This window comes from Poecile atricapillus, chromosome 4 (genome assembly GCF_030490865.1).
Source record: "Poecile atricapillus isolate bPoeAtr1 chromosome 4, bPoeAtr1.hap1, whole genome shotgun sequence".
Taxonomy (NCBI): Eukaryota; Metazoa; Chordata; class Aves; order Passeriformes; family Paridae; genus Poecile; species Poecile atricapillus.
The window spans coordinates 48,546,096-48,572,737 of NC_081252.1; the positions used below are offsets into that span (position 1 = coordinate 48,546,096).

General features: G+C 36.8%; 1 protein-coding gene across 5 annotated transcripts in view; it reads left to right on the forward strand.

Annotated features, from left to right (window-relative positions):
* Positions 1–26,642, forward strand: part of DLC1 (DLC1 Rho GTPase activating protein) — a 214,387-nt gene that overhangs the window by 93,199 nt on the left and 94,546 nt on the right. For 2 of the 5 annotated variants that reach the window (XM_058837759.1, XM_058837760.1), the window contains exon 1: positions 22,794–23,082. The exons of the other annotated variants lie outside the window; for them this stretch is intronic. In XM_058837759.1, coding sequence (XP_058693742.1) covers positions 22,968–23,082 — 115 coding nt within the window. In that variant the 5' untranslated portion in view covers positions 22,794–22,967. Of the gene's footprint in view, positions 1–22,793; positions 23,083–26,642 lie in introns of those variants that run through there. 5 annotated transcript variants of the gene reach the window in all.

Here is a 26,642-nt window from a genome sequence, read left to right on the forward strand (position 1 = left end):
GTTCTTTGTTGTCAAAACAGAAAACAGAGCAGGAGACCTACAGATTTGTTACTTTGAGCCAATTCAATTTTGTATTACATTATAAGCAATTACAATATGTTCACATTTTAGAACACCACCAAACAGACTGTAAACTGGCACTCAGTATATTCTGGCTAGTGTCATATAATTAATTATAATCAAGTGGCTTCTGAGTATAAAGTTAGTTAGTTAATAAAATAGCATTTATATTACCCAGGCCACATTGTAGTCTCGTTCTGAATTGGACATCAGAAGCATTCTAAAAGACGTAGTCCCTGACTAAAAATAGCTTTTAAATCAAATCAGACATGATCAAGTTCTTTCTTTCCTTTTCTGGTTATAACAAGAGTAAAAGAGAATGGTGATAACCAATTAATCAAGTTATTTCTAGGATAATTTTCTTCAGACTGAGTTCATGACAAAGACATGTGTTGATTAAAATGAAATATAAACTAGTTCACTTGGTCCTAACTGATACTGACATGCAGTCATTAGATCACGGTTTCCAAAGTAATGATGTGGCTGTTGATTTGGAAGAGAGGTGATGGTCTTTTTCAGTGTCCAGAAAAAGAGGCAACTTCTCAAAAGCTTATAGCCAAATTTTAAAATTAACTTTTGACTACATTTTGATAGTTATTTAGGTACCTGAATTTAAAAAATAAGCTTACTGTGACACCTGCTAATTTTGCACCATTTCCCTGTCAAGGTTATTTCTGGGCAGTAAAGCCTGCACATGGCACAAAATTATGATGATACCTAGTCAATTCTGAAAAATTTAAGATGCTCTTCTCTGCTTCTTTGGGTTCCTAGATAACATTCAAAACATCTGGAATATATTATGCTTCTGTGTTCATATTTAAAAATAGGGCTTGAGCTGCTGAATTGTTTCAGCAGTTGTTGAAGATGAACCAAAAAGAACTTAACATTTTTAAACTATGTTTAATATGAAGAGCTTAGAATACTTAATTTTAAGTGTGACAAGATAACCTCTTTTTGCATCTGTTAAAACAGAAGGGTAAAAAGTGGTTTCAGTCCCAAATCACTAGAACATGAGCTTGTTTTTTGCTGCTTATACATTTGAGGCACTTACATGCTCACTTTAATAATAACTTTTAATGAAAAGTTGCTATTCAAAAATTCTTAGGGAAAAGAGAGAGGTCTTTGATGTTTGATGAGGAGACATGATTATTTATCTGTGATTCTGTGAGATGATTATTCACATTTCTCTAAGGACATTCTGAAAACTCAGGTGAGAGACAACCAAAATCACACTTGGCATTAGGCACACCTGGAGGCAAAGTGTCTTCCTGATGCAGAACCGTTCTCGGCAGGACAGTGATAGATCTGGAGGTAACTGCAGTGTCACAGGTGGCTCAAACTGGTTTTGGGGTTGTTTTTTCCTTTATGGAAATGTCAGCCTGTGCTCTGTATGTTTTCTGCTATAGCAAGTCACGTTTGAGAGAATTGTGGCTTCTTCCCATAATGTATTCAGCCTAAGAAACTAGACCTTTAATTGTCTATAAACTGAAAGATGCCAACTACACTGAAAAAAAAGTATTTTTCATCATCCTGAAGATTTTAAACAGCTTGTGGTATCTAGTCATCAAGTTTAACCATTTTTTCAACTCTTATCTCCAAATACTCTTGTAAAATCAGATTGCTTTTGCACATATCAGGAACTGGCAATGGAATCAAATGCTGATTCTCTAACCTGTGGTAAATGCTCGTGATCTTTAAAATGCACCAATGTACAATTCTTATATGCAAAGTCAGTCACTTGCCTCAAGCTTTATTACCTCTGTCAATCTGTCTCTGTGTTAATTTTGACTGTTACTGAATTTCCTCTTCATGACATTTTAGGAAATAATCAGATAACTTGGTTGCTTAATTTATAAGTATTAGAAATAAAGAAGTAACTGAAAAAAAGTTTATTGATGGAAAAAACTGCCAAATGAGTTTTAAACTATAAATCTGCAGATAATCTTTCTAGTCACATGAGTTTGGACTAAGCTTGGAAGTAGAAATTTGCTACATTCCAGTCTAAAATGATTTCTCTAAAAGTTTCTCCATGCAAATATTCTCTTTAATTCACTTATTAATTAATTCACATCCCAGTCTAGTCTGGATTGAGTTGCACCTGCTGCTGTATGTTGGCCTAAAAGAAGAAGAAATATTTGGTAACCAATTTCAGAGTGTTAGCCAGGTATATCACATCTCAGTAGCTGCCTATGAGCAGAATTGAAAGGCAGAGGAAAGCAATCATGAATTATAATACATATTAAAATACATACTTGAAATTAGAGAAGAGCAGTTGAAATATCTCTTAAAAGGCAAGAAAAAGAATTAAATAAACCACAACATCCTTTAGGCAGGTGTCTAATTTACAGTGTTATTCTGGAATGTGTTTTCATATTGCAAGAAAAACAAAGACAGACTTCAGTCAAGGATTCATCTGTCGATGGGTAAACACAGAGTACTGTTTACAGAACAACCCATCCATACATGAGAAAGATTTTTCTCATGTACTTATCACAGGAGCCTCTCAAAACAGGGATGAAACTACAGAATGCTCAGAGAATGCCAAAGCTTTGCTTTGGTGGTATAGCACACACTAACTCTTCAAGTGGGAAAACATTTCTTGTGTCAACACAAATCTCTGATCCACATTTGTAACTCATATACCCGGTCTGGTACAACTTTAGCATTTGTTTCAGGTTACTCAATTTTATCAGGTATAAATTCATCATTTTCAGTGAGTTTGGAAAATGAAAACTATATAGTTTTCCTAAAATTTCCTTCCCCTTTTTAGATCTCAGACTAGTGCCTTTTATACAGACTGCCCTTAGGATTTAAGTCTGGCCCTGTGTTTTGGACCATGGATCCTGCCTAGCATTTGTAGAAAAAATGTATTTTAGCAGCCATTCAATGAGGTGTTGCAGGATCAGACAATAACAATGGATTATGGAGGACACTGTCCCTGGCAAACTAGTTAGAGTAGGATTTTCCTCTCCTGGCTTGGAAGTGGCACTGGCTTTTTCAGTCACTGATTTAATACCTGCCACTCCTTTCAGCAGTTTTTGCACCTCATCTTTTTTGTCTCCCAGTAAAATAGCTGTCCATGTTTGATCCCTCTGTATTGATAAACATTTGACTTTCATGTGCTTGTCTTTTCCTGTAAAAGAATGAGAGGACATCAAACAGAGGTGGAAGATTCAAAACAAACAGGGGGAAGAAATCTAGAACTGAGCTGTGGAGCTCCTCATCTCGGTAGATTGCAGATGCTAAAGTTGTACACAGCTTTAGAAAAAGACTAGACAAACTAGTAACAGGGAAATTAATTAGTACAACCCTTTCTTCAATAAAATTAATAAATTTTTTTACCAATTACTTTTGCAGGACTTACCCAAATCATAACTCTCTATATAATCAAAACTTGCCTAGAATTCCAAATTAGTAATGCAATGCATCCTCTAAATATTGACTTCAATTTTAATGGGTCAAAACTGGTATTTTGTGGTAAAAGTATACTGAATATTCAGTCCTAATACGTACACTGAATATACTTTTATTGCATGGGTATTTATTTTCTTTTTTAAGAGGCATGGTTTCCCCTCAGGAAACAGTACCAATTATCCATCATCAAATTAAGAATCTTATATATTTTATATAGCCACAGCAAAAGATGTCTACATGTTAGGAAACCTTCAATCAAAAGCTAGAGGGATCTTAAAATTTGCAGAAAGCAAATCAATGTTCAGAATAAACTAAGTCAATGCAATTCCTCAGCTTAATAAATAGCAAAGAAAAAAAAATGTGTATCTCATAAGAATATAAAAACACAAAATAACCAAAGAACATACTAAAAAATGTAAAGATATAGATATAGATATAGATATAGATATAGATATAGATATAGATATAGATATAGATATAGATATAGATATAGATATAGATATAGATATAGATATAGATATAGATATAGATATAGGTATAGATATATTACAGTTGTAATCAAAACTTGGCATCATTTTGTCTTTAATAAGGAAATGGACATTGAAAATCTTACCAAGAAAGTTTCCAATCTAAGAAGTTGCTACATGAATTAACTTTTGTAATACATTTCAAAGGCATTTCCAGAAAGGCAATGTATGCCACATTAGACAAACTAAGACAAATAAGAAACAGACATCTTTTCATAAAGCAAATCTAGATAAAAATCTTCAGCAAAGTAAATTGCATTTATTTATATTAAAAGACTGAGAGATAAGAAATGAGCCATGCTTTTTTTTTTTTTTTTCCCCTCAAAATAGTCATTATAGCTTAAGTAAGTTAAGCTAACTCTACTGATCCATAGAAAAAATTCCACATCTGGAAAATCTTTGCTGCATCTGTGTTGGTGTTTCATGCTTTTTGGTGCTTTGTTCACCAGTTCCCATGACTCTAACTTAAACCTCTCCCTTATTTTCTTAAGAGCATTCCAGTTCACCTAAAGATATAGTGATCATTTAATTTCCTGAGATATATTATTTAAGCTTCCTTACCTGTTTCCCTAAACAAAGCAAAATAAATCCTAAAAAATAAAGTAACTTAAAAATAAAAGTAATAAAAAGTAATAAAACTTAAAAAAATGAATCTTTGTAGCATGCCGCAGTATGGACATTTATTTTAATAGATTGAAGTTAGATCAAGAATTGAAGTTATCAAAGATAACAGAAAAGTAATTTTTTTGTTATTGTAGACTTCTATCTGTTTTTAGCAAATAGAAATTTAGACACACACCAGCACCAAAATCCCCTATTTGCCATGAACCATTCACAAGCAGCAAGCAATCTTCAGATTAAAATTCAGATTAATTCTGAATTTTCAAATTCAAATTAAATTCAGATTAAATAATTAATTCAGATTAAAATCTGAATTATTGGCCAAATGCATATGTCCAAAGTGTAGAAAACCAGAAAATAACTGCCTCCTGGATTCCCTTCTTGTTTCCTATATAGTGCTACACAATCACTTGCAAATGCTCCTTGCCCCTCTATTTAGAAATCCAAGACATAGATTTAGAAATATAATTATGACAGAAACAAAGTAGCACAACCAAAGTACTTCCAAAGCTGAGATTTTTTTTTCTCTCTTAAAGGAGCTGTGGGCTGAATGACAAAGGTTTGTTTCATATGTATTGTCAGAGGAAGGTATGGGCTAAATAACCAAATAATTTGGAGTGCACACATCCAGCAATCAGTCACCAAGGTTTAAAGGACACAATTACACGGCAGCATCTGAAAAAGTAAATTAATCAAGACAAGGACTCAAGAACTGACATTGAGTTACCCCAGCTCTTTAGTTATTATGCTTCCTGCTCTAGTTTTGGCCCATGATACCTAGTAGTTTCCTAGAAAAGACCCACGAATGCTTGGAAGATAAGATCCTGGAAGTGTTCCGAACGAGCAGTGGTAGGAGATTCACTCTTACTGTCATTGAGCGGTCTTGATGAAAAACATCAAAGAGATTAATTAGTTCTGAAATCCTTAGTCTACCAAGACTTCATGTTTACTCCTCGCTTAGAGGATTCAAATAAGAATTTATGAGCAAATCCTCCTCTCAGTGGAAAGATCTTTAGCCTCACGTGAAATACACCTCAGTGAGATTCTAGCATAAGAATTTGAGCTACTGCTTTTGCCTATCTCTTCTCTCCACTTTCCCTCCTTCTGACAAACTGTCTTCAAGATTTATATGTTTGAACTTTTTCTGCAAAAGAGATTTAGGAAATTAATTTTTTTGTTCATAGACAACTGGATCTGATAACTGCACTTTTGCCTTTTAACTATTTACCTAACATGCAACAGTTACTAGTTCAGGAGGGGAAAAAAAGAAAAAACAGTGAGCCAGAAAATCAACTATACTGTTGCCCTGTATAGCAACTGTAGTTGCTATACAGCAAAAAGTAGCTGGAAAGTGGGTCAGAAATTACTTTCAGACACTTCCCAAATGGCAGGGCAGGGTAATCCCTGGCATAACTGTAGAGAAAGGTGTGGCTGAATGTGCACTGGCAGGCATTAGCAGCTGTCCCAGATTATGCTCCCTTTAGAGCAGCTTTTTGTAGCAGAGATTGCTGCTCCAACACTCCCCCTCCTCCGAGGCAAACCCGTGGAATGGGCAGTCATGCTGAGCCTTGCTTAGCCCTGGTTATTCATCTATCACTCCCAAACCATGCTGAGTTACTAGAAGGGGTAAGTGGAAGTCACTGTAGCCCTAATTATAGCCTGCATGCAAATTGTTATCCACATGAATGCTCACTCTATCAGCAACCTAAAAACAAGTTGATGGAACTTGAGAAAGCCAAACGTGTGTGACAGAGAATAAAGACAATCAGGTATGGGGCTCCACATTAATTCAGTAGAAAACCATCCCACTTTTAACATCCCTACCCTATCAAGTAAGCATCACCTTACCAATGTCCTCACACAACAGGAGTCAGAATGGAATTTGCTTTTATTCCTAATGGACCTTTGAACAGCAGATCTCACTGATAAGAAGCAGAAGATGTCACTGATTAAGTCAAGTGACTGTCAAGTGAACTCACAAGCATATTGCTTCTTGAGCCTGCAGCAATTAGACACTCACCCATTCTCAGAACAGTCCTTAAAGAAACAAGAAAAGTGTGCTGTGTTCTCTGGTTTATGCTATAAATAGTAAAAATATTTTACCTTGTTAATATTATTTTACCAAGCAAGTTACCTTGATCAAGAAAAAGCTAATTCATATTCCCAGACATTAGAAATACCCCTAAGTCAACACAGAGACCATCAGCTGATCCTATATAACTGTAACTGGGGGATAAAATAATTTCAGAGGAGCACTTATCACCAAACTGAAATTTAAAAGCTGACAAAATTTAAATTAAGGTTTATTCCTGAAGAGCATCCAAATAGATTATGGTAAGAAAATCAAGAAGCATATTTCTGCTCCTCAATGATGTTAGAAAATAGGCATACCATTATGATTAAACTATCATCATTACTGTAATACCTGATTATCCTTAACCGATTCTGAAAATGCAAGTGTTTTTACTTTCCTACTTTGCCTGCTCTGGATCTATTGAGAGACACACAGTGTCTAACTTGCAGTCCAAAGTCAGTAAATCTTTTCACATCTAACCCTGAAAGGACACACACTACTCTGTAGCTTAGGCTGCAGTGCTTCATGTTGAGGGCAGTATTAATTCATGAAAGAATTTGCTAAACCTTGTAGGTCACTGATTCATTTTTATTGAGACTTGGTTACATTGCACCCTTCTAATTTATTCTGGATGTTTTGGGACTTTTTGGATTTAACACCCATATGAATTTCATAAAAATAGGGACTTTGTTCCCATTTTCAACTATCAGGATTAAGCTGGACTCCAGTTCTCAGGCCCTTCAACTCTATTCTCCTCTACAAGCCATTCTGTCTTCACTGTCTTACCCCAAAGATCTCCTGGTGGATTTTCCCAAGGAAGGCATGTGCTGTTCCCAGCTTCCAGTTCCAAAGCTGACCCCAACTAGCTTGCCAGACTTGGACTGTGAAATCACATCTTCATCCTAAGGGACAGTTAATTCTTCTAGGATAGCTAAAGTTTGTAAGTGAACCAACCAGTTTTGCATAGTGTGTCAGGTATTTTTTAATAATCTTTTTAGTTAGCTTACACAGTAACAAAAATAACAAACCCAGCATTCTTTTTCTTGAATTACTTCCCTTACTTTTGTGATATATACCTCTGGCTTAACTCCAGTCATCTTGAATAGCTTAGGATCTTACTGTAGGTCATGTTGTGTCACTTGAATAGGGGAGTCTTTCCAGCTCATTTTTCAGAGCATTTTCGTATTCACTAACACAACCATCAGACAGCAATGACTCAGTCTATGATAAACTGTCAAAGTAAGTTTGTCTCTACCATCTTCTGCTAAAGTTTGCTTGACACCTATTCAACAATTCATTTCATTCATGGTTTCTCTTTGATAAGTTTCCATTCCTTCAAGCCTTTTCCTCACAGCTATGAAAGAAATCTAGTTCCCCTGGGGCTATTTGTCATAAACTCTGCCTGCCAAGGGCTGACCAGAAAGCATACTTAGAGTCTGAACCAGAGCCTGGTATGAAACTTCCTCATTCAGTAGCACCTACAAAGGCTCACAAACACATTCCTCTGTAAGCATATATAGCACCAGTAGAGTCTACTGATTCTCATAAAGTTTATGTCTTGTATCACTTGTCTACCTTTCCTGTGTGTGTTTTTTCATGGCTCTTTTAGAGTGTTCATTCAACATGCAACCAGATGAGCACGCTTAAATATCTCCTATTTCATATGAAATAGCTTACTAATTGGAGAACATGTAGCTCTTCAAGGGGAGTTGAATACTTTTCTCCATATTCTTGGGGTATCTATTCTTCATTTTCCATCTCTTGGTGTTACAGCAATCACGTGTACTACTATGTTTAGACACCTCTAGGAAGTCTGTCTACCTGAAATATTGAGATAGGAATGTGAATCCCTAAAAGTTGTACTAATTGTTTAGCTATACATCTCAATGTGGATTTGTGTGTAAATGCATGCTTTCAGTTTTAAAATGGAATTTGTAATCTGGCTTATACTTCGAGCAATAATTCCTGAGTTTCATTATGCATGAATCTGCTAAGTTTGCAAAATATATATATCCCTCTTCATGTATTCAGTGGGCCAGACTGTGATTCACCTTAGCAGAAATAGAGTGAAAGTCGTACCTGCCTGAAAGAGAGCTTTGTTTCGAAGGTGAGTCACAGTGTTGCATCCCCAACTTTATTTCACTGCCTTCTAAGTTCAGGAATTCAACCATTTGCTGTAAACTGGATCATTGAAATGATTCATATTAGGTCTATTTCTTACCCTATGTTGTTTTAATGAGTTGACTTTCAGCAAGCTGTGCAAACAGTTGCCCCTGTACCATATGAGAGGACAGTGTGGTGCAATAAGGGACACAGAGAAAAATACTTTGAAGAATGAAATATTTCTTGTAGCAGCCTTCTGCTGCTAGTGTCTTGGGAAGTGCCTTAAAGAGGCTGCAGAAGACTTGGAGAGACATTGAGAATTTTGTATAGAAAATGTATTTAAATACTAAAATATTCAATTCTAACTGACCAAGAATTAGGACTATGTGGCTACACAGTTATTCAGATGATACTACAACAGCCTCTGTTATTTAATAGAAATGACGGAGTCCCTTCAGAAATTTGAGACTGTTACAGACTGTCTTCTGCAGACTAAACATCTCCCCTTCTCCCTTCGTGTTTGCTGTGCTGGTGTATATGAGCTGCACAGACATCCTCATCTGGACTCTTGGCACATCTGACTTGCCTCTTCTCCACTGCCTTTTGTGACTCTCCAACCTGTACAGTGCCCATTGCATTGGTCCCCTAATCTGTTCCAGCTGAACTGATTTTTCCATCAATCCTTTAGCATTATTAAAATTATGTCACACGCAATCAAACCATGTCTCTACAAAGACTGTTGATATATCACCATGCTCTAGTCCTTCCTCTTCTTGCTAAGGGCTACAATTCCTAACAGAGGTCCCCACCATTAGCATCTTTTATTTCTTTTCAGGCATATAAAGATCATGTCACCTTGGTGCAGAGAATATGCTCTGCTAGGCACTGTAAAAGCAGTGTGTGTTTACAGTAACACTAGACAGTTTCAGAATAAGTCAGCATTTTTTTCCCAACAGGAATCCAGCACATTGGTGCTTAGGCAAGGAGGATCAGAGTGGACCTAAGGTCAGCATGTGCTTGTTGTTAATGCACAGTTCAGTTTTTTGTTTTCAAGCTTCAGCCCCACACTTACCTGGCCTTTTTTGAGCTTCTTTGCTTGGTAGATGTTAGGAGTTAACAGCTGTTCTCTCCTTATTTTTCTGAGAGCTCATTTCATGGGGTTGTCATTGATAAATTGCAAAGGTTTGCATGACATTCTCCGAGTTCCATGGATTCACTGATGTCTTCACAAACCATGCACAACAATGTGATGAAGTCCATTTTTCCATAAAAGGGTATGGAAACATCAAACCTGCAACAGATTATGAAGTTTTACAGCTAGCATGAAGTTAGATCCGACAAGTGAGCAAGGCATTTATGGAAGACATTACAATGTTTCAAAAAATTGATGCAATCTAGACTTCCTTGGTCAAATAGAAAATATTTCTTTTGGATACACTTACATTTACTTCATATTGCCTCTTAGAGAGAAAACCCATATCTACTGAGGATCAAAATATGCTGTGGATTTTGGTGAACTATACATGTTTAATACCTCATAGGTAGAGTACTTATGACACCTGAATACTGACCTTGTTTTGGTTGATGATCAGTAGTACTTTACTGAAATATTATACAAAGTGCATGGGCACAGAAGTACATATGAAGGTCTATGAAATTAGAGTGAAAACAATTTTTCTGTAGTCTTCTCATCTCCAAGGCATGGTAAGCTTTAGAAATGGCATCATTCCTCTAGATGAAGACTAATAAAAGGTGCTTAAGCTTTGAAGGCCAAACTCTAAAATCTAATTTATCTTTGATCTGAAATAATTTTCAGTATCTGTTGAGGAAGTATTTAAGAATTTTCTTGAAATGTATTTTAAATGATACATTATTATTAATCCTAGGTATTAGAATTTATTTTTTAGTAATTTGGTTGTCCAGATGCTGAAACCTTACAGTTCTTACATAGAGGAGGAGGTTTTCAGCATCAAATAACTAGGTTAATTGGGCTAAAAGGAGGTTAATTAGTAACCGAATCTAATCCTATTAATTGAAATTCAGAGCCATCATAACTTGATAGGGACAGAACTTTTCAAAGCCTAATATTGAAGTACTTATATTAAAACCTGGGTTTTAGTTGCCCCTTTGGTTTTTCTTATGCATTTTGATATACAGTTTAGATTTAAGTCTTGACCTTTTGAAATATATTTGTTTTATTCCTGACTTTTATAGGCAGTTATGCCAGTTCAAATTTTTTATCAGTACACTGACAGCTGCTCACTTCAAATTTCAAACAGTCTATAATCAGTCTTTTAAAAAAAGTACATCAAGAATAGAAGGGTATTCTTGCTCGTTGTTCAAGAGTACATTTTCTCTTATAACTTTTTGTGGAAGTTTTAACTGAGTGTAAAGAAATATTCAATGCCTTCATACAGAATTTTTCTAGTAATTGACTATAGGGTAGTAAGTTTGGATTGAAAAAAAATTAGCAACATCTAAGTTTTGACATTTAAACATGCCATCATTTTATTTCATCTTCTGAAAAATGTTATTTTTTCTCCTTATTTTGGTTCCTTATACATAAAGTGTTATAGAGCACCACTGACATTCAAAAATATCTGGATATCATTAAAATGTCTCCTAAAGACACACTTTTATATATGCCTTCAGAAAGTTGCCAGTATCAGCAAACAGGGCTGAGCTGATTTAAATCATGGAAAAAAATCCAATGATGTTTTAATTAAACTTTCAGTTATAAGTGAAGTTTTGATATGACAAATGTCGTGAATGTCTGAATATGTCTGAATAGCAGGTCCTTTTTCACAGGTAAGAGGTAGCAGGTTATCAAGGAACTGCAAAACTTTCTGAGCAAAGCAAACCTACTTTCAGGAGAGGTTCTTTATAGAGAAGGTTTGTACTGTGGTACTGATATAGGCCTCCTCTAATATTATGTTCTGCTTATTTGTCATATTAAATCTCTTTTTCTCATTTTGGATCTTTGTAACTCCTATGTTTAAATATATACTACATTGAGAATTTGCACCACAGCTGATAGAGGCGTCATTTTTTATGTTTTACATAAATGTTTACATAAATGTTTTACGTTTGCACAGGGTTTTCTCCCTTGTACACACATATTTCTTTGTCCATACATAAGCTCCACAGATTAATTAGCCTTAGTTTTAGAGGAAAAACATACACAAACACAATACGCTCCCCAATACCAAGTCAGTGTTTTGAGACCTTGTACCTCTTTAAAACATGTCCACACTTTCCTTGATGTGCTCATGCTTTAAATACTTTTTAGCTCTTATCATTACTCTTCCCTTGCATTGTGAGCTGTCATTTGGCTGAGCAGAAGAGGTTTTCATCTTTTCTGGTAAATCTCTCTCTAGCCCCTTAATAATTTTTGTTGCTGTTATATGTATTCATTCAAAACTTATTGACACCTTTGTGGTACTGGAGAGACTAAAACTACATGCTGCATGAGAAGCAATTAATTTGTGCCAGAGTATGTCTGGTTGTTCTTTATGGAAATAATGAGAAAGTACATAGTAGCTATTTTTCTAATAGAGATGCACAAAAAATTATGATGAAAACTTCAGAAATAATAAAGAAGAAATTACATGTATTTTACTACACTTCTCAGTCAAACATTTGATATTATCCTTTCACTATTACTTCAATACCTTATTTTTAATAAATATCCCTTTAAAATATTAGTTTAACCTATCAACCTCAGGTATAAGCCTTGTTTTCTTGTCTGTTTTCTTCCTTAACTTCTTTGGGAGTGCTTTATTCCCTTCCTCCAAATACCACATTTTTCCAAGGAATTTCTACATCATCTACTCATAAATATAAAGTAACTTCTCTTATATTTCACCAGGTCTTTCATTGCTCCCCTCCCGCTTCTGCTATGAAGCACTTAAAGAAACACTTGTACTTACTTGATTCTAGTGCACATCAAGATTTGTAAGTAGTTTTTCCATGTACGTGTTGCAGCTGCTATTTTAAATACATTTTTTCAAGGCCTAATTTGGAATCTTTCAGAGTCATTAATATCTTTCATTGAGCCTGAGTACAAGACTCATATTTCTTATTTTATTTTAGAAATTCACTATTGCAATGATGTCTCTAAAAACTTTAAGTTTACGGAAGGTAGAGAGAATTTTAAGTTCGCCTATGTAACCCACCTCACTGTCTAAATATCTTTTTAACAAGAAATGACAAAAGTATAATCAGACTGAAGGAGAGCAGAGGAGATAATTTTCATCATATGGAGATACAACCATATCCATCTATTTTCAAAATTACTTGACAGTAGAAAAATATTAGGTCACATTAATATAGTATAATTAAAAATATTAGTTCACATTTTCACCTTCCTTTCGAGACTGTGAAGTGTACGGTTTGCTAAATATATACTTATAAAATGGCCTACTAAAATAATTTAGGTGAACATGCCAGCCAGTAACTAGTCTTAGAACATAAATGTTAGGCAAAATACTGCTGGATGCTGTCAAACTTCTTTTCCCAAATCATCCAGTCCAAGTTCACCATTTTTCCACAGCCAGCCTTCAAATACAGGTGTCATAACCTGAACTCTAAGTGAAGATTTTCCAAGCGCTGCAGTGGGACTCCAGAGGGCAGATATGTCATAGCTGAAAACAGATGCCAGCGGGAACAGCAAATTTCATGCAGAAGCAATTTTGGATAATTAGCTGTGAAATAAATTAAGTAAAGATATGGAGAAATCCAGTTCATAGAATAGCAAACCAGTGTCTTATTAAAACCTCATTTAATGGTGTTGCTAACTACATGGAGTAAATATGAAACATTAACATCTAATAATAACTTTAGCTATAGTTCTAGATTTCTTTTGTACATTTTTACAGTATGCTGTCTACATTCAGTATTCATGAAGACTTTATTATGGAAAACATAATGTATGTTTCAGTTGAGATGATGATTACTTTAATCTTCCAAATAATTATATTTGACACAGTCTCCGTAAAGCTTCAACTTGCATCTGTGATACATTAAACTTACAAAAAGTAAAGCAAAATGTTAGATCCTTTATCTTTTGAAGATTAGGCATTAGAACATGTAGTCAGCAAGATTTCAGTTCAAATAACAAACCCCAGAAGAAAGACATCCTACAAAATTGCATTAAACACTTGGAAAAATCATGGGTTTGTTTTTTTATTTTTTATTTTTTTAAGAAAAAGTAATTTAATAGTAACCAATGTTCTGGGAAAAAAAAAAATCAGGGCAGAGAAGCCAATTGTTTGAAATTATGTTTATTTAGTTCCATCAGAGCAGAACTCAAGGAAAGTTCTCACTAGCTATGTAGTGTCTGAATTTTAATTCCCAAATGGAAGCTTGCAATTAAAACTACAGTAGATGACAGATACACTTGCACTCTCTTTCTCTTGCCTCTTTCCCTGTGCTCTTGCCTCTCCACAAAGCAGTGTGTACCCATCTTGACCCTAGCACAACTTTCTGTATTAACATTGCATGAGGGACAAGCCCTTTTCCACCCTTCTGTGAAATGAAGGTGGGGTGAGTAAAAGCCTGGGAGAGACAGGTTCTCTCATTCATCTTGCAGGGCTGGCAGCAGCCTGGAGCTGTGCTTGCAAATACTTCCCAGGCTGTACATAACCCAGGAGGGAAAATATCTTCTGAGCTGTTGGTCACTAACATCCAAGGCTGCAGCACTGTTGTGAAATAGAATTTCTCAGAGTCTTGCCAATGGCTATAATAAATGAACTTCCAGAAAGATGAAAATTGAATATGTCTACAAAAGAGCAAATTGCCTCTCCAAATCATTATAAAATATTTAGGGATAGCTTTCTAGAATTTCTCAGTATCAGGAAAATAACATATCCTCTCATTCATTTCACAAAAAAACTGGTTTTAATATGAATACACAAATAAAGCACCTCAGAGAAGTCACATCACAAACAACTTCAGGACAGAGTTAAAACATGGGGGATACCTCAAACAGAAACCCAGTGTCTGAGGAAGTTAAGCAGCTTTAAAAATAAATCCCCAATTAAATTATGTAAATGAACATTTGCACAAAAATGACACAAGGAGAAGTTACCATCAACAAACTGTCCAGAAGTGCCTTAATTAGTGAAATCTTGAAATCTATTGAAGGTTTGGTCAATATCTATTCAAAAGTAAAATTCAGTTTGGATCCTACTTTCTATGTCATTACTCCCTATGAAAATTCTAATTTTTCTGCTGTTTTCTCTAGCAATGAGGCCACAAACCAGCAATTCAGGGATGGTTATTACATCCTGCTTGTCTTCACAGTAACTAACTTTCTGTAGAGATTGTGTTTCACAGTGCTGCAGTGGCAGCAGCAAGGATGAGAAAGCAGGAAGGCAGCTCTGCCTCTTTGCATCACCTAAACACATATTACACAGGGCAGTGATAATTGAAGATGACTTACATGACACCCCTAAATCTCACTAAATCTTCTGAGAAATAAGCATTTTCCATCTTCCCCTGCAAGCGCTAGGATTTTCTCTTTGATTTAAAATTTCTTGCCACTCTTTGATCTCTGTTCAGAATGATCTCTGTACTCTGAATTATCTCCCTGCTCACCCTCTGACTTTGATGAGTCCAGCTCGCATAACACTCCTCAGACTGCCATTCTGCTCCCTGCTCTGTACACAGACACCAGCCTGCCACCATTAGATTATACAGAACTCATTGAATCAAATCTGCTCTATTTGCAGTCACTGTTCATGTTGGTCACTGCGGACAAAGGCTTTATTTCTTTGATATCTTATCCTGCCATTTTTGTATGAGAGATGTCTGAAGAGAAGACCTGTAATTGAATAAACTTACCATCTTAGTATGACTAGGTAAACACCATCTTAGTATGACCAGGAGGGACAGAGAGAGTGGAAAAGAGAAAAAGCAGCAGAGAGGGAAGGAAAATTTCCAATTATGAAAGAAGATTGTAGAGAAGATTTTGAATAGGGAGTAACAATAGTGATGTGGGGGTTTTTTGGAAGCACTGGACTGTTTGTTTTGCTTTGGGGTTTTGGGGACTTTTTGTGGATTCTGCACTTTTCTATTACTGCAACTTCACATACAGCCCAATTTGCATTTCCACTGGAAAGAAAGTAGTACCTTCTACCATGCCTTTTATTCTGTGAAAATTTATTCATCCTCCCCTAATTCCAGTAATGGGACCAGTGAAGTTGTAATGTATTACTCATCTAACAAAAAGCTATGTATGGGCAATTTGCCTGTGAGGTCACTGAAGGAAGGAGAAATAATGCTGTCTAATATTCTTGTGCTGTGGTGAAGCATAACACATGGCTAATGCTAAAAACTAATCTCAGTTCACAGCTGATTGCCATGAACTATTTTATAACCAAGAAGATTCTGTTCCTCAAGTTTAGATATTTGGAAGTGTTAGGACACTCCCATAGATTAATATTCCCATAAACTTCTCTAAGCAGGTGCCTCACATATGGCTAAACAGAATGAAGCTTTAACACTTCCTTTCTCATTTAAATTTTAAACTATGGCACTAGCACTAGTGTCTCTTTTTTCTTTAATATGCAGTAATTCAGAAAACATTTGGCTGCAGGAGCAGAACTTGTGTTTTTTTTAAAAAAAAATAAGAATAGTTTATAACCAGTTACATTAAAAACAGGTTAAAATGGAGCAATGTGCAAATGAAGCTGGAAGCACATCTTTCATGTTATTCAGTTAATTATTATTTTGTATTTATGGCTGTGATTAAGAAGGCTTTCTGCATTCCTGTGTTGATTTATTTATTATTCTTGGAGCACACAGTGATTGTGAGACAGCAGTTCAGAAACAGCCAGATAAGCTTACACTTTGAAATGCACAGAACTCTAATTAATTATGGGGCTGTTTACAAAGCAGGGCCATGAGGATTGTTAATATTTATTTGAGATCATGTTTAATTTGAGACTCGGGGATGTATATTAGAAGGCTATGCTACTCAGTTTGTATAAACCTGTTAGCATGCATTTAACTCACAACAAAAGCTAATTAGGGTAGATATTTTGACAAGAGCTTCCACCAGAAGAAGGCTTCAAGGTTTAGGCATTGAAAAGCTCATGAAAGCAACAACAGCTGTAGTTTGCTGCTGGGGTGGGTGGATTTTGAGCATTTTCCTTCTTAAAATTATATACCCTTGTTGTTCAAAAGTACAGGTCTGGGCCATGGTATGAGGGTAAAAAACATGTACATCTTGCAAAAGCAGTGTGTACAGAGGCAAATACCTGGAGAGAAAGTGATTGTTCTTGGGGCTTCTCCAAGCCTCTCCTACCCCGGAGAAGGAGAATACAGAGATGCCTGGCAGTGCGTTCTTGACACCGTGGAGCAGACTCAGGAGACTTTCTCTGTTAGTCTACTCTCTCATGGTCTACTATCTCTTCTCCAGAGTGCACCCATTTATCGCCTAGGCTGTTCAAGGGTTAACACCAGGGTGTTGACATGAATCAAATGGGCAGTTTTCTGAATGCAAAATATTATGGGACACATAGGGTTGAGTATATGGACTGATATATTGCCCAGATATATGTACAGTTACAAAAGGACACCTTTGTGCTAAATGAAACTTCTGGATATTTTTACTTTACCTAATTGAAAAATAGAGATTTAAAAAAAAAAAATCCAAATGAATCAAAACATGACTTTGTCATATCTAGAATTTTGTTGAGATTTGTCAAGCTTCTATTGAAACTTTCATGTTTTAACAGAACACATTTTATTTCCCTGTCTTTCCATAGGACTTTCTCTAAATCTTTCCAGTATGTTCTGATTGGTGCCTGCTTCTTAACCTGATCCATATCAGATTTCTCAGATATAGCAGATATTGCAGAACCAGATTTTGTTCTGGAAAGCAGCACATGTAAAATTCAAAATTCAAAGTGCTTCTTTTGCATCCTGGTCTCCTAGATATCATTTGGAGACATCTCCTGAGACATGAAACAATGACACATACCATGTGCCCAGCAGCCTTTTTTAATGAGATATAAAATTCTGATTCTGAATAATTTTTTTTGTTTTGTGATACTTTTGGAGAATTATGGCATTGCATTTTTTGCTTCTCTAACAAGGAGAAAGATGTTTGCATGCATCAGATCAGGCAGGCTGCATAAACCACTCAGCAAAGCTGCTCCGAATTTGCCACACCATTTGTTGCATTCTGTAGCAAAGTCACAGTAAAGCTCGAACTGGCATCCTGTTTAAACAATTATCTATCTCTGACTGCCTGTGCATATTTTGGATACATACATCCTTCCATACCCAAGGGTATGGAATCACACAGAAGAACTAGAGATGTACATAGGAATTTGCATATTCATGAAGAGTCCGAGGGGAAGTTGATGTATTTTAGAGCAAGCTGGAAGAGCACAAGACTTGCACAACTGTTAGTTTATTTCCTGAGAGCTGGACTTAGTTGCCAGAACTAAAAATGATATCACCATTCCTGTCCATCCTGGTACTCAAAGTATTCTGTCTGGTCTTTAAGGATCTTTGGTATTATCTTTGTAGACCAGAGTATGGATGGAACCAGTAAAGGACAGAAAACAGATAGTTTGGCAAGTGTAGGTCCTTCAGCTGGAAGTGCTCAGCAAGGGTAAGGTTATAGGGAATCAGCCTCTGCTTCCTGCCCTTGGCTGGTTTGAGAATTATGTGTTCAAGAACAGTGAGCAGCACTTTACAAGTAGATTCAGCCTTGAAAGGAAGTTTGGAGAGGCACAGCTTTGCTTATGCTAACAAGAGGTTTCTAAAAATATTTCCAAAACAAGAAATGGGAGAAGTCAGTGGTTGCAGTCTGAAGGCAGGTCAAGCCTGGGGGACAGGAAAGGCACTGCCCTGGGACAGTCAGGGGTGCAACTGGTCTGAGCTGGTGGGAGGGCTGGCAGGGCAGGGAAAGTAGGGTCTGGTACCTCTAAATATTTGCTCCTGGAATTACACGAGGACTCCTCCTAGGCGTGCATGCTCCTCCTCATGCATGGAGTGGGCAGCTGTCTCTCTCCTGAGGGTGTACTATCACCTCACTCCCCTAACACCAGCTGCTGCAATCCCCTCTTTTCAGCAACAGAGCCCTCTCCTTCAAACTCCCTTCAAACTATCTTTGCTTCAGCACACATCTTTGTTGACCCATCCCATCTTTAAGAATTTACGGCTTGTGGTCTTTTTTCATCTCAGCCATTAAACAGAAAACACTGCATAAAATTAAATTCTTATGGAAGGTAGCTGGAGTATTGACTGCACTATGACTGTGGTCAACAACAAAATTATACAAATTCAAAATTATTCAAATACAAGAACCTGTCTGATGGTGGTCATTCTTAAGTTTCCAGACACAGTAAAGCCAAAAGATAGAGCTGCATCATAAATTTTACCTAGACACTTGGTGGTGGTTTAGGACTTTGCTTATTTTTGCATGCATTTTGCTGTAAGATCTGTATACAGCTAATTGAATCGTAGATGTAAGACATGGAAGGGTGCATTTTCCCAATTACAGAAAGGGTATTTGTTTTCAGGAGATTTTTCAGTACATTGTCAAATAGAGCAGCAAAACATTTTGCCACTTTCTTTAAAAATATATTCTTTGCCAACCCATAAATGTCGGCATTTGCCCTTAATGCCGTTCACAGTGCCCCAGTTTAGCTGTTTGGTTTAATAATAAACTACTCTAGTACACTCATGTTGATCCACATCAAAGATTCACGGTCTGTAACGGGTGTACTCGGTACCAATGGCCCCCTCTCCCAGTTCAAACTGTAAGCACAAGTTTTCCAGAGAAATGGAGGAAGTTCTTCCACACAAACAATCTGTAAGTAACTGCAGGCCTGTGATTCAGGTAGATGTCTCTGTGAAAACAGCTACACCTTCAAGGGGAGCAGGAACAAGCCTGAGCTGAAATGGAAAATAATCTCCTCATAAGCAGACATCATTTGGGCACTAGTGACTGGAAATGTGGGAGGAGCTTTCCTGATATTCAGAGTACAACTCTCAACAAGAGTATCAAATAATAGCACAGTCAGTGGTGGTGGCAGCTCAGCAGCTTTCCCCTGGACACATGGGTGTTTTCCAGCACAGAACTCCTTGTCACTGTCACCCTGACCCTGCTGCCACCAGCTGCCTGTACACTGGGCTTGTGGATGCCTTTCCAGCATCATGTGGGTATTGAGAGATGCAGACCAAAACTGTGTGTATTGTTCCACAAGGGGCATTTTTTTGAATCATGCAAGAATGGAGATTGCAGCACAGCTCTGGCCTGATACCATCTTTTAACATAATTTAAAAATCCTTAAAAATCATGTGCTTTCATGTTGCATGGAAAATTCTTATCTCCTTTTGTGACTGTATGAATCTCAGATTTCCTTTTCTGATCATATGTCTTTGCTTTAAACACTATTCCCCATTATATCTCCATCTTCATTTCCTAAAATTATTGTCCTTTATTTTCTATCCGTATTTCTTGCCTATCTATATCTAATTATTTATCTGTCTATGGCCCATTAAAAATTTTCAGACATTTAATTCTTTAAACAATCTTACTTAGATTACCTATTTATTTATGTTGTAGGATCATACAAACAAATGCTTTTAGTAGTATTTCTCTGCTTCATAACAGTTTATTCCCCCTTTGCCCTTTGCCATTTTCCAGACTATTTTGTTGAACTGGTTGTAAGAACTGTTTTAAATATTTTAAAATGTATTTTTATGTCAACATATGTAATGTAACCTGAAGTAACTCTCAAATTATCAAACCCTAATTAGAAATATATGTATGTTGCTTATTTTATTTTTAAATTCTTAAAAGTTGCTTTGGCTTCTAAAATGAATAATGGCCTGTATGTTTTTATTGACATTGTAGCCTGGACTAGGCACATGATTTTGAAAAGGTTCCCTCAACACCACTCTTTGGTTCATATCTCCAAGCAGTCTTGGAGCATGTGAATTGGATGGTTCTCAAATGAACCTAAGACAAAAGATGCACCCTGGTAGAGTGCCAGTGATCTCCAAACCATTCATGAAACCCGAAAGTTTCCTTCAATTCAAAAGATGCAGGTAGACATACTTCAAAGTAATTCTACCTGGAGATCTGTCAAAACTTTGGTACCATTTATTTTGCTGTATCAATCCATTCTTTCTGGGCCATGTTGTTGGTAATGTAGGTGTGACCGCTGGTAGTTATAACCCTGTTGAGACTGTCATAACCCTTGTTGCCTTCTAAAATAGAGGAATTCAGTTCCTGATTAAGTTATCACTTACTGCATCTTCATTTAAAAATGAATAATGTTCTTCTGAGCTGTTCACTAATAGCATCAGCAGATCTCATCTGAAGAGAGCGTAAATGTTTCCAAACAGATACGTTGTGCTCTGGTCACCATGCCAGTATTTGCCTATGTCAGCCTATGTCAGTATTTGCCTGTGCAAGCATTGCACTTGCTCCACCAGGAATTTTTGCAAGAATAATAATTAAGGAAAAAAAACAAAACAAAAAAAAAAAAAAAAAAAAAACAACCCAAAAAAAACCCCAACAACAAAAAAGGACAACCACACAATAGTGTATCATACTGAATTTCTCTAGAGAGTTGGCTGCTTCTTTCTCCATCCAGTCTCAGAATGAAGGAGGGGTGTAATGAGGAAAGCAACTGCAAACTATAGAGATCACTCACTGCTGTTTTGTTCAAAGACATACACAGGACATTAGTGTTTGCAGATGCTCTATAAAGACAAAAGACTAAGGCCTAGGTGGGAAGAAGTTATGATCTGCATTAAATAGATGGTGAGCCAGTTATTCTGTCAATTACACTATTGCAAATCCCATAAATTTCTTCTAATTGTAAGAATGAGATAACAATTTACAATAACAATAACAATTTAACAATAACAAAGGAAATGAGGACTAGTGAAAATGAAGGGAACTGAGAAGACACCAGAAAAAAAATTGCAACAAATAAGAAAGTGTGAAATAAATAATCTAATGTTATGAAGAGAAAAACTATTTTGTTCTAGGAAAAAAATCAAAGAGAGTGAAAATCCCTTTGTTAAGGGTTAAAACTCACAATTCTTTTTTTGGTCTCTATATGCCAACTTTGTGAGAAGTTAATTGATCAATTTTAATGATAATACATCTAAAGAAAATAACAGTATCTAATAATTACAGCTGTAGCTTCTGTAAAAAAAATTAAGAACTACCTGTAGAATGAACATGAAGACAACTTTGACAGTTTTTTTGCTTTCCCATATTATGGAGGGGATTAGGTTTTTAAACTGGCATCTCTCATCTCTTCACACTTTACCACATATTATTAAAAAGGGAAAGAGAGTATCAGGCACTCTTTTATTCCTCCCTTTCTCCCTCAGGGAAGCCACAAGACACAGTAATCAATTAAAAAGGTCAAAATAAGCAAGGTCAAATGACTTAATTTACTGTGACTATTAATCTCAGTTACATTCATAAATATTTTTCATATGGGAACATATCTTTCCACTCAGCAAAGATGTGGAGGCTCCTTTTTTCTTATCTCCCCTTCTCCTCTCATGTTTTTTATTCCCATCCTTTCATTAGTGCATTGTCATGAAGTACTAAATATAGGGGACTCAGAATTGGGCCCTATTCTCTGCCTTAGCTAGGGCAAAATGCAAAAAAATTATGGCAACAAAATAAAATATTTGATCCCTAGATATTTAAAATTACTTTATCTCTCTTCTATTTCTTACCTTTTTCATGTCCAAACGTGAAAAATTACCTGAAATATCAGCTAAGCAGGGAAATGTTATCCTAATAAATGAGCATGCAAGTATGTGCCTGGTAAGTTATTTGATTAAACAGGAAGCTAGAATCCTATAGATATCCACAACTAAAGCCCCAAATCTAAATGACTGTATCGTTAGCTCATTTGTAAACTGTTCCAGATGTAAGATTTTGGCAGCTTTCCAGTAGGCTGGCTGCAGTCTGAGCTTTCCTGCATCCGCAGTGAGAACTGCAATGCCTGACTCTTCAAGGAAAAGCTCCACGAGGCTGATGACAAATTATATAAAGTAACAACCTGCCTGCCTGGCAAAGAGAAATCCAAACAGATCCCCGGGCAGAGAATGCCCTTTTTCCTGGGGCTAAGCTACAGCCGTTTGACCTGGATGTGTGATCGATCTGCATTATGCATCACCCGGTGAAAGCCCCTCTGAGGAGATCATTTAGTGATCATATCAGGGACTCCACTGCTAGAGCCTTGGATGTTATCTGGAAAAACACGAGAGACAGACGACTGGCAGGTGAGAAGGACATTACATAAATATATTTTACAATTCATAAGGTACCAAAATCTCTAACAGTAATTAGTGGTGTCATTTGCATATGTATCGATGTAGCCTCTGAGTATTTCTCCAGCCTTTTGTTTGTGTGTCATGTTGCATCTGTGCTGTGCCGAGGGTGGAACTGTATGTGCTCCCCTAACTAGATGAGACAAACTTCGGTTAAAAGAAAAACAGCAGTGAATTTTGGTCTGCTATCATGGCACAAACTCCTCAGACTAAAGTGTGCTGAAGCATTTTATTTTGCTGTTAAGTCAGACTTTGTGCTTTACTGCTGTGATGTGCTTCAGTGAGTTGTGTTACGGAGCATTTTGTAGCCAAGGAGTGTGTCAGTAGGAATATCTGGGCTGTGCACTCAGCAATTACTGGTATTTCCTCTGGCAAGGATTTCAGTGCTGTGAGCTCCAAGTGAGTGTCAGGTATGCCAGAGCTAGGGTTCTGAGATATAAATTACCAGCCATCTATATAGTTTCAGCCTGCATTTTTAGATTGACTTGCAAATATTTAAAAGCTCGGGGCAGACCATAACAGAAGGCAAGAGAAGAAGATAATTTAACTCACTTTATTTTTCTCTTCTGTTATTGTCTGTTAGATGAATGCTTCACATTCACTCTGCTGGGGTTGTTACTTTTATTTAGCACCATTTAAAGGTTTTGAAAAAGGCAGCAGAAAAGCACAATGGGTGTGACTGCCAGGGGGATCATTTTGGTTTGTTTGTATACTTACAGTGGGGGTGGTTTATTCCAGGGGGAGGGAAAGAGGGAGGAGAAATGTGAATAATGATAAAATCGAGGATGAGATGACCAAGAGGCAGACTTTATGGCTTACTAATGTAAACTGAACTTTTACATCACTCTCCTGCGTTTACGTTTTGGAGGAATAGGAGTAGCTAAGTGCACAGCAGACATTTGGTTGAGTACTGATTCCAAAACTGATTACATTGGGTAATCAGGCAGTGAGAGGCCATTGCCTATAAGGAAACACGTGGGTAAAAATCTGCTGCAAATTAGACCTACTAATAAAAGCCTTGTTCTTCCCACTTGTATAAGTGACTGGACCAATTCTGTGCCTGTTCCCATAGATGGCAAAGGAAAGTGAATTTTCTAGGCAGAGGAACTCAGCTTTACAGTGTTTTACTGTAAAAGCTCACAGTCACAGGAGATGGGGGCATCATATTTACTTTAGTGCTCTGTAGGTTGTCACTAATATGGCAGTGTCATAAAAGCACTAGACATTAACCTCTCTTCACAGCAAACAGAACAGAACAAGTCCATTTCATCTCTCAAAAATGTGTTATAAAACTGATTCTTTGGTAGCCTTAACCACTACAGGACATGGAGCAGCAGTCACAACACAGCTCCTGATGTTCAGGACATTGCTGAAACACCACTGGAAGAAGCACTGAGAGGAAAGAAATTCTGAATGAAAAGGCATGGATGTTGCACAAATCTATAAAAGGGAAGCCAGTGGGGCCAAGTCAACCTTTGTTTAAAGCCGTGTTGCGTGTTGCCTGGTCAGCTGGACACTTGTTTACCCTGACATTCGTTGCCATTCTACCTGCCAGAGATGTTTATGTCAATGCTTGGAAGTAAGCTTTTTAATTTATCATTAAGTTTAGAATGGCATTTGCATCAACAGACTCCAAGTACCTCTGGCCTGTGTCCATGTACAACAACTGCTACCAACTGTCTTCTATAAAATTGTTTCCCTCTCATCAGCTGGAAAGCATATAATGATATGTAATTTATATACCTTCAGAATGTGAGCTACATATAAATCTGCATACAAAGTATGCAGATTTTATCAGGATACAAACAGAACTTGATAAATGTATATATTTAACCTTGCATATGATTGTCAAATATTTGGAGGCTAAACAACTGCTAATTATATTTCTGGAGACTCTGTCACATTCCTAGAAACGGGGAGTGAACGTGAACCCTTTAGCCCCTTCAGCTGCACTGATAAGGGTCGGCATGTTTTTATTCTACTTGGCAGCTGGTTATGAGCCATCACAGTTTTTATCAATACAAGGCTTAGATGTTAGAGGACCCTTAAAAACAGTGACAGTTCCATTTTCCAGGCTGTGCTGGTGATGTAGACTTGTCAGTCCACTAGTATATTTGGGCTGCTGTCAGACAGAAAATCTAAAACTCATCAGGCTAAACCCCCAGTAAGAAGTACAGTATGTAGTTGGAGTAGATATTAGGGTGTATTCCAGAAAATACTTTACGACTAACAGAGATTCAGGAAGAGAAACAAAACAGCAAATTGTGTTGCTGTTCTGTTTGTTCTCTGGGATATCAGCAGTTTAAACTGCTGACTACCTGAAAATGCTCAAGAAGGGTCATGACACTGAAGGAAGAAATCCTCTTAGATCAGCAATTTGTGTTATCAGGACACGCCTTTAAAAGGACACATTATTTGCAAAAGAAAGAAGAAAATCTGAAATATGCATTCTTCATGGCATATTCAAGACAAAGTAAATGTTTTGCCTTCAAAAAATCCTTCTAGCCTGCAAACAGAAATAGCACTTCATGAAATGTAATTTGATATAATCATCAAACAGGGAGTACTATCTACTTCCTAAGTAGGAAATATATCATGGAAAACGTTTTTTTTCCAATAGATAAGAATGTCTGGAGAAAAGAAGACTTTGGGAAGAACTTGTAGCAGACTTCTGATATCTAAAAGGGGCTTACAAGAAATCTGGAGAGGAACTTTTCGGAAGGGCATGTAGGGAAAGGACAAAGGGGTAATGGACTTAAGCTGAAGGACAGTAGGTTTACACTAGATGCTAGAAAATACAGATTCTGTACTATGAAGGTAGTGAAGCACTGGCACAGACTGCCCAGAGAGGCTGTGGGCTCCCTGTCCCTGGAGGTGTTTGAGACAGGGCTGCATGGGGCTTTGAGCAGCCTTGTCTAGTGGAAGGTGTCCCTGCCCATAGTAGGGGGCTGGAACTAGATGATCTTTAAGGTCCCTTCTAATCTAAACCATTCTTATCATTCAAGGATTCTATGATCATGTAGTCTTACTGACATAAAAGAAAGGGTGCAATAGTCCTGTACAAAAGGTATGAACAATATTTGAGATGCTGTTAAAATTGTATGGAATTGAATGACTGTAGCTAAAAACACTTTGATTTTGAGTGGGTGCAGTAAATGAACACGGACTGCACTCTCAGGTCACCTCTGTGTGCTCTCCTGTACTGGGCACTGCAGAGCAGCATCCTCATATTGCTTTCAAACCCCAACACCAGGCCTGAGTTACTGTCTGTGCTGTCTTGTCTTGTGGCAGAACAGCCTGTGGTTCAGCCAGCTGAGGTGGAGCACTCTCATAAATATTGCATATTATTTATTATTCCATATTACAGTATATTGTTACTGTTGTATAAATTTGGTATAGCAGATAAATTTGGTCTATATTCATAAAATACCTATCCTGAGGAGCAGTGAGCTGCAGTGCATCGTAGTCACATCATAGCAGCACACATCATGGTTTTCCACTGTCTTTTTTCT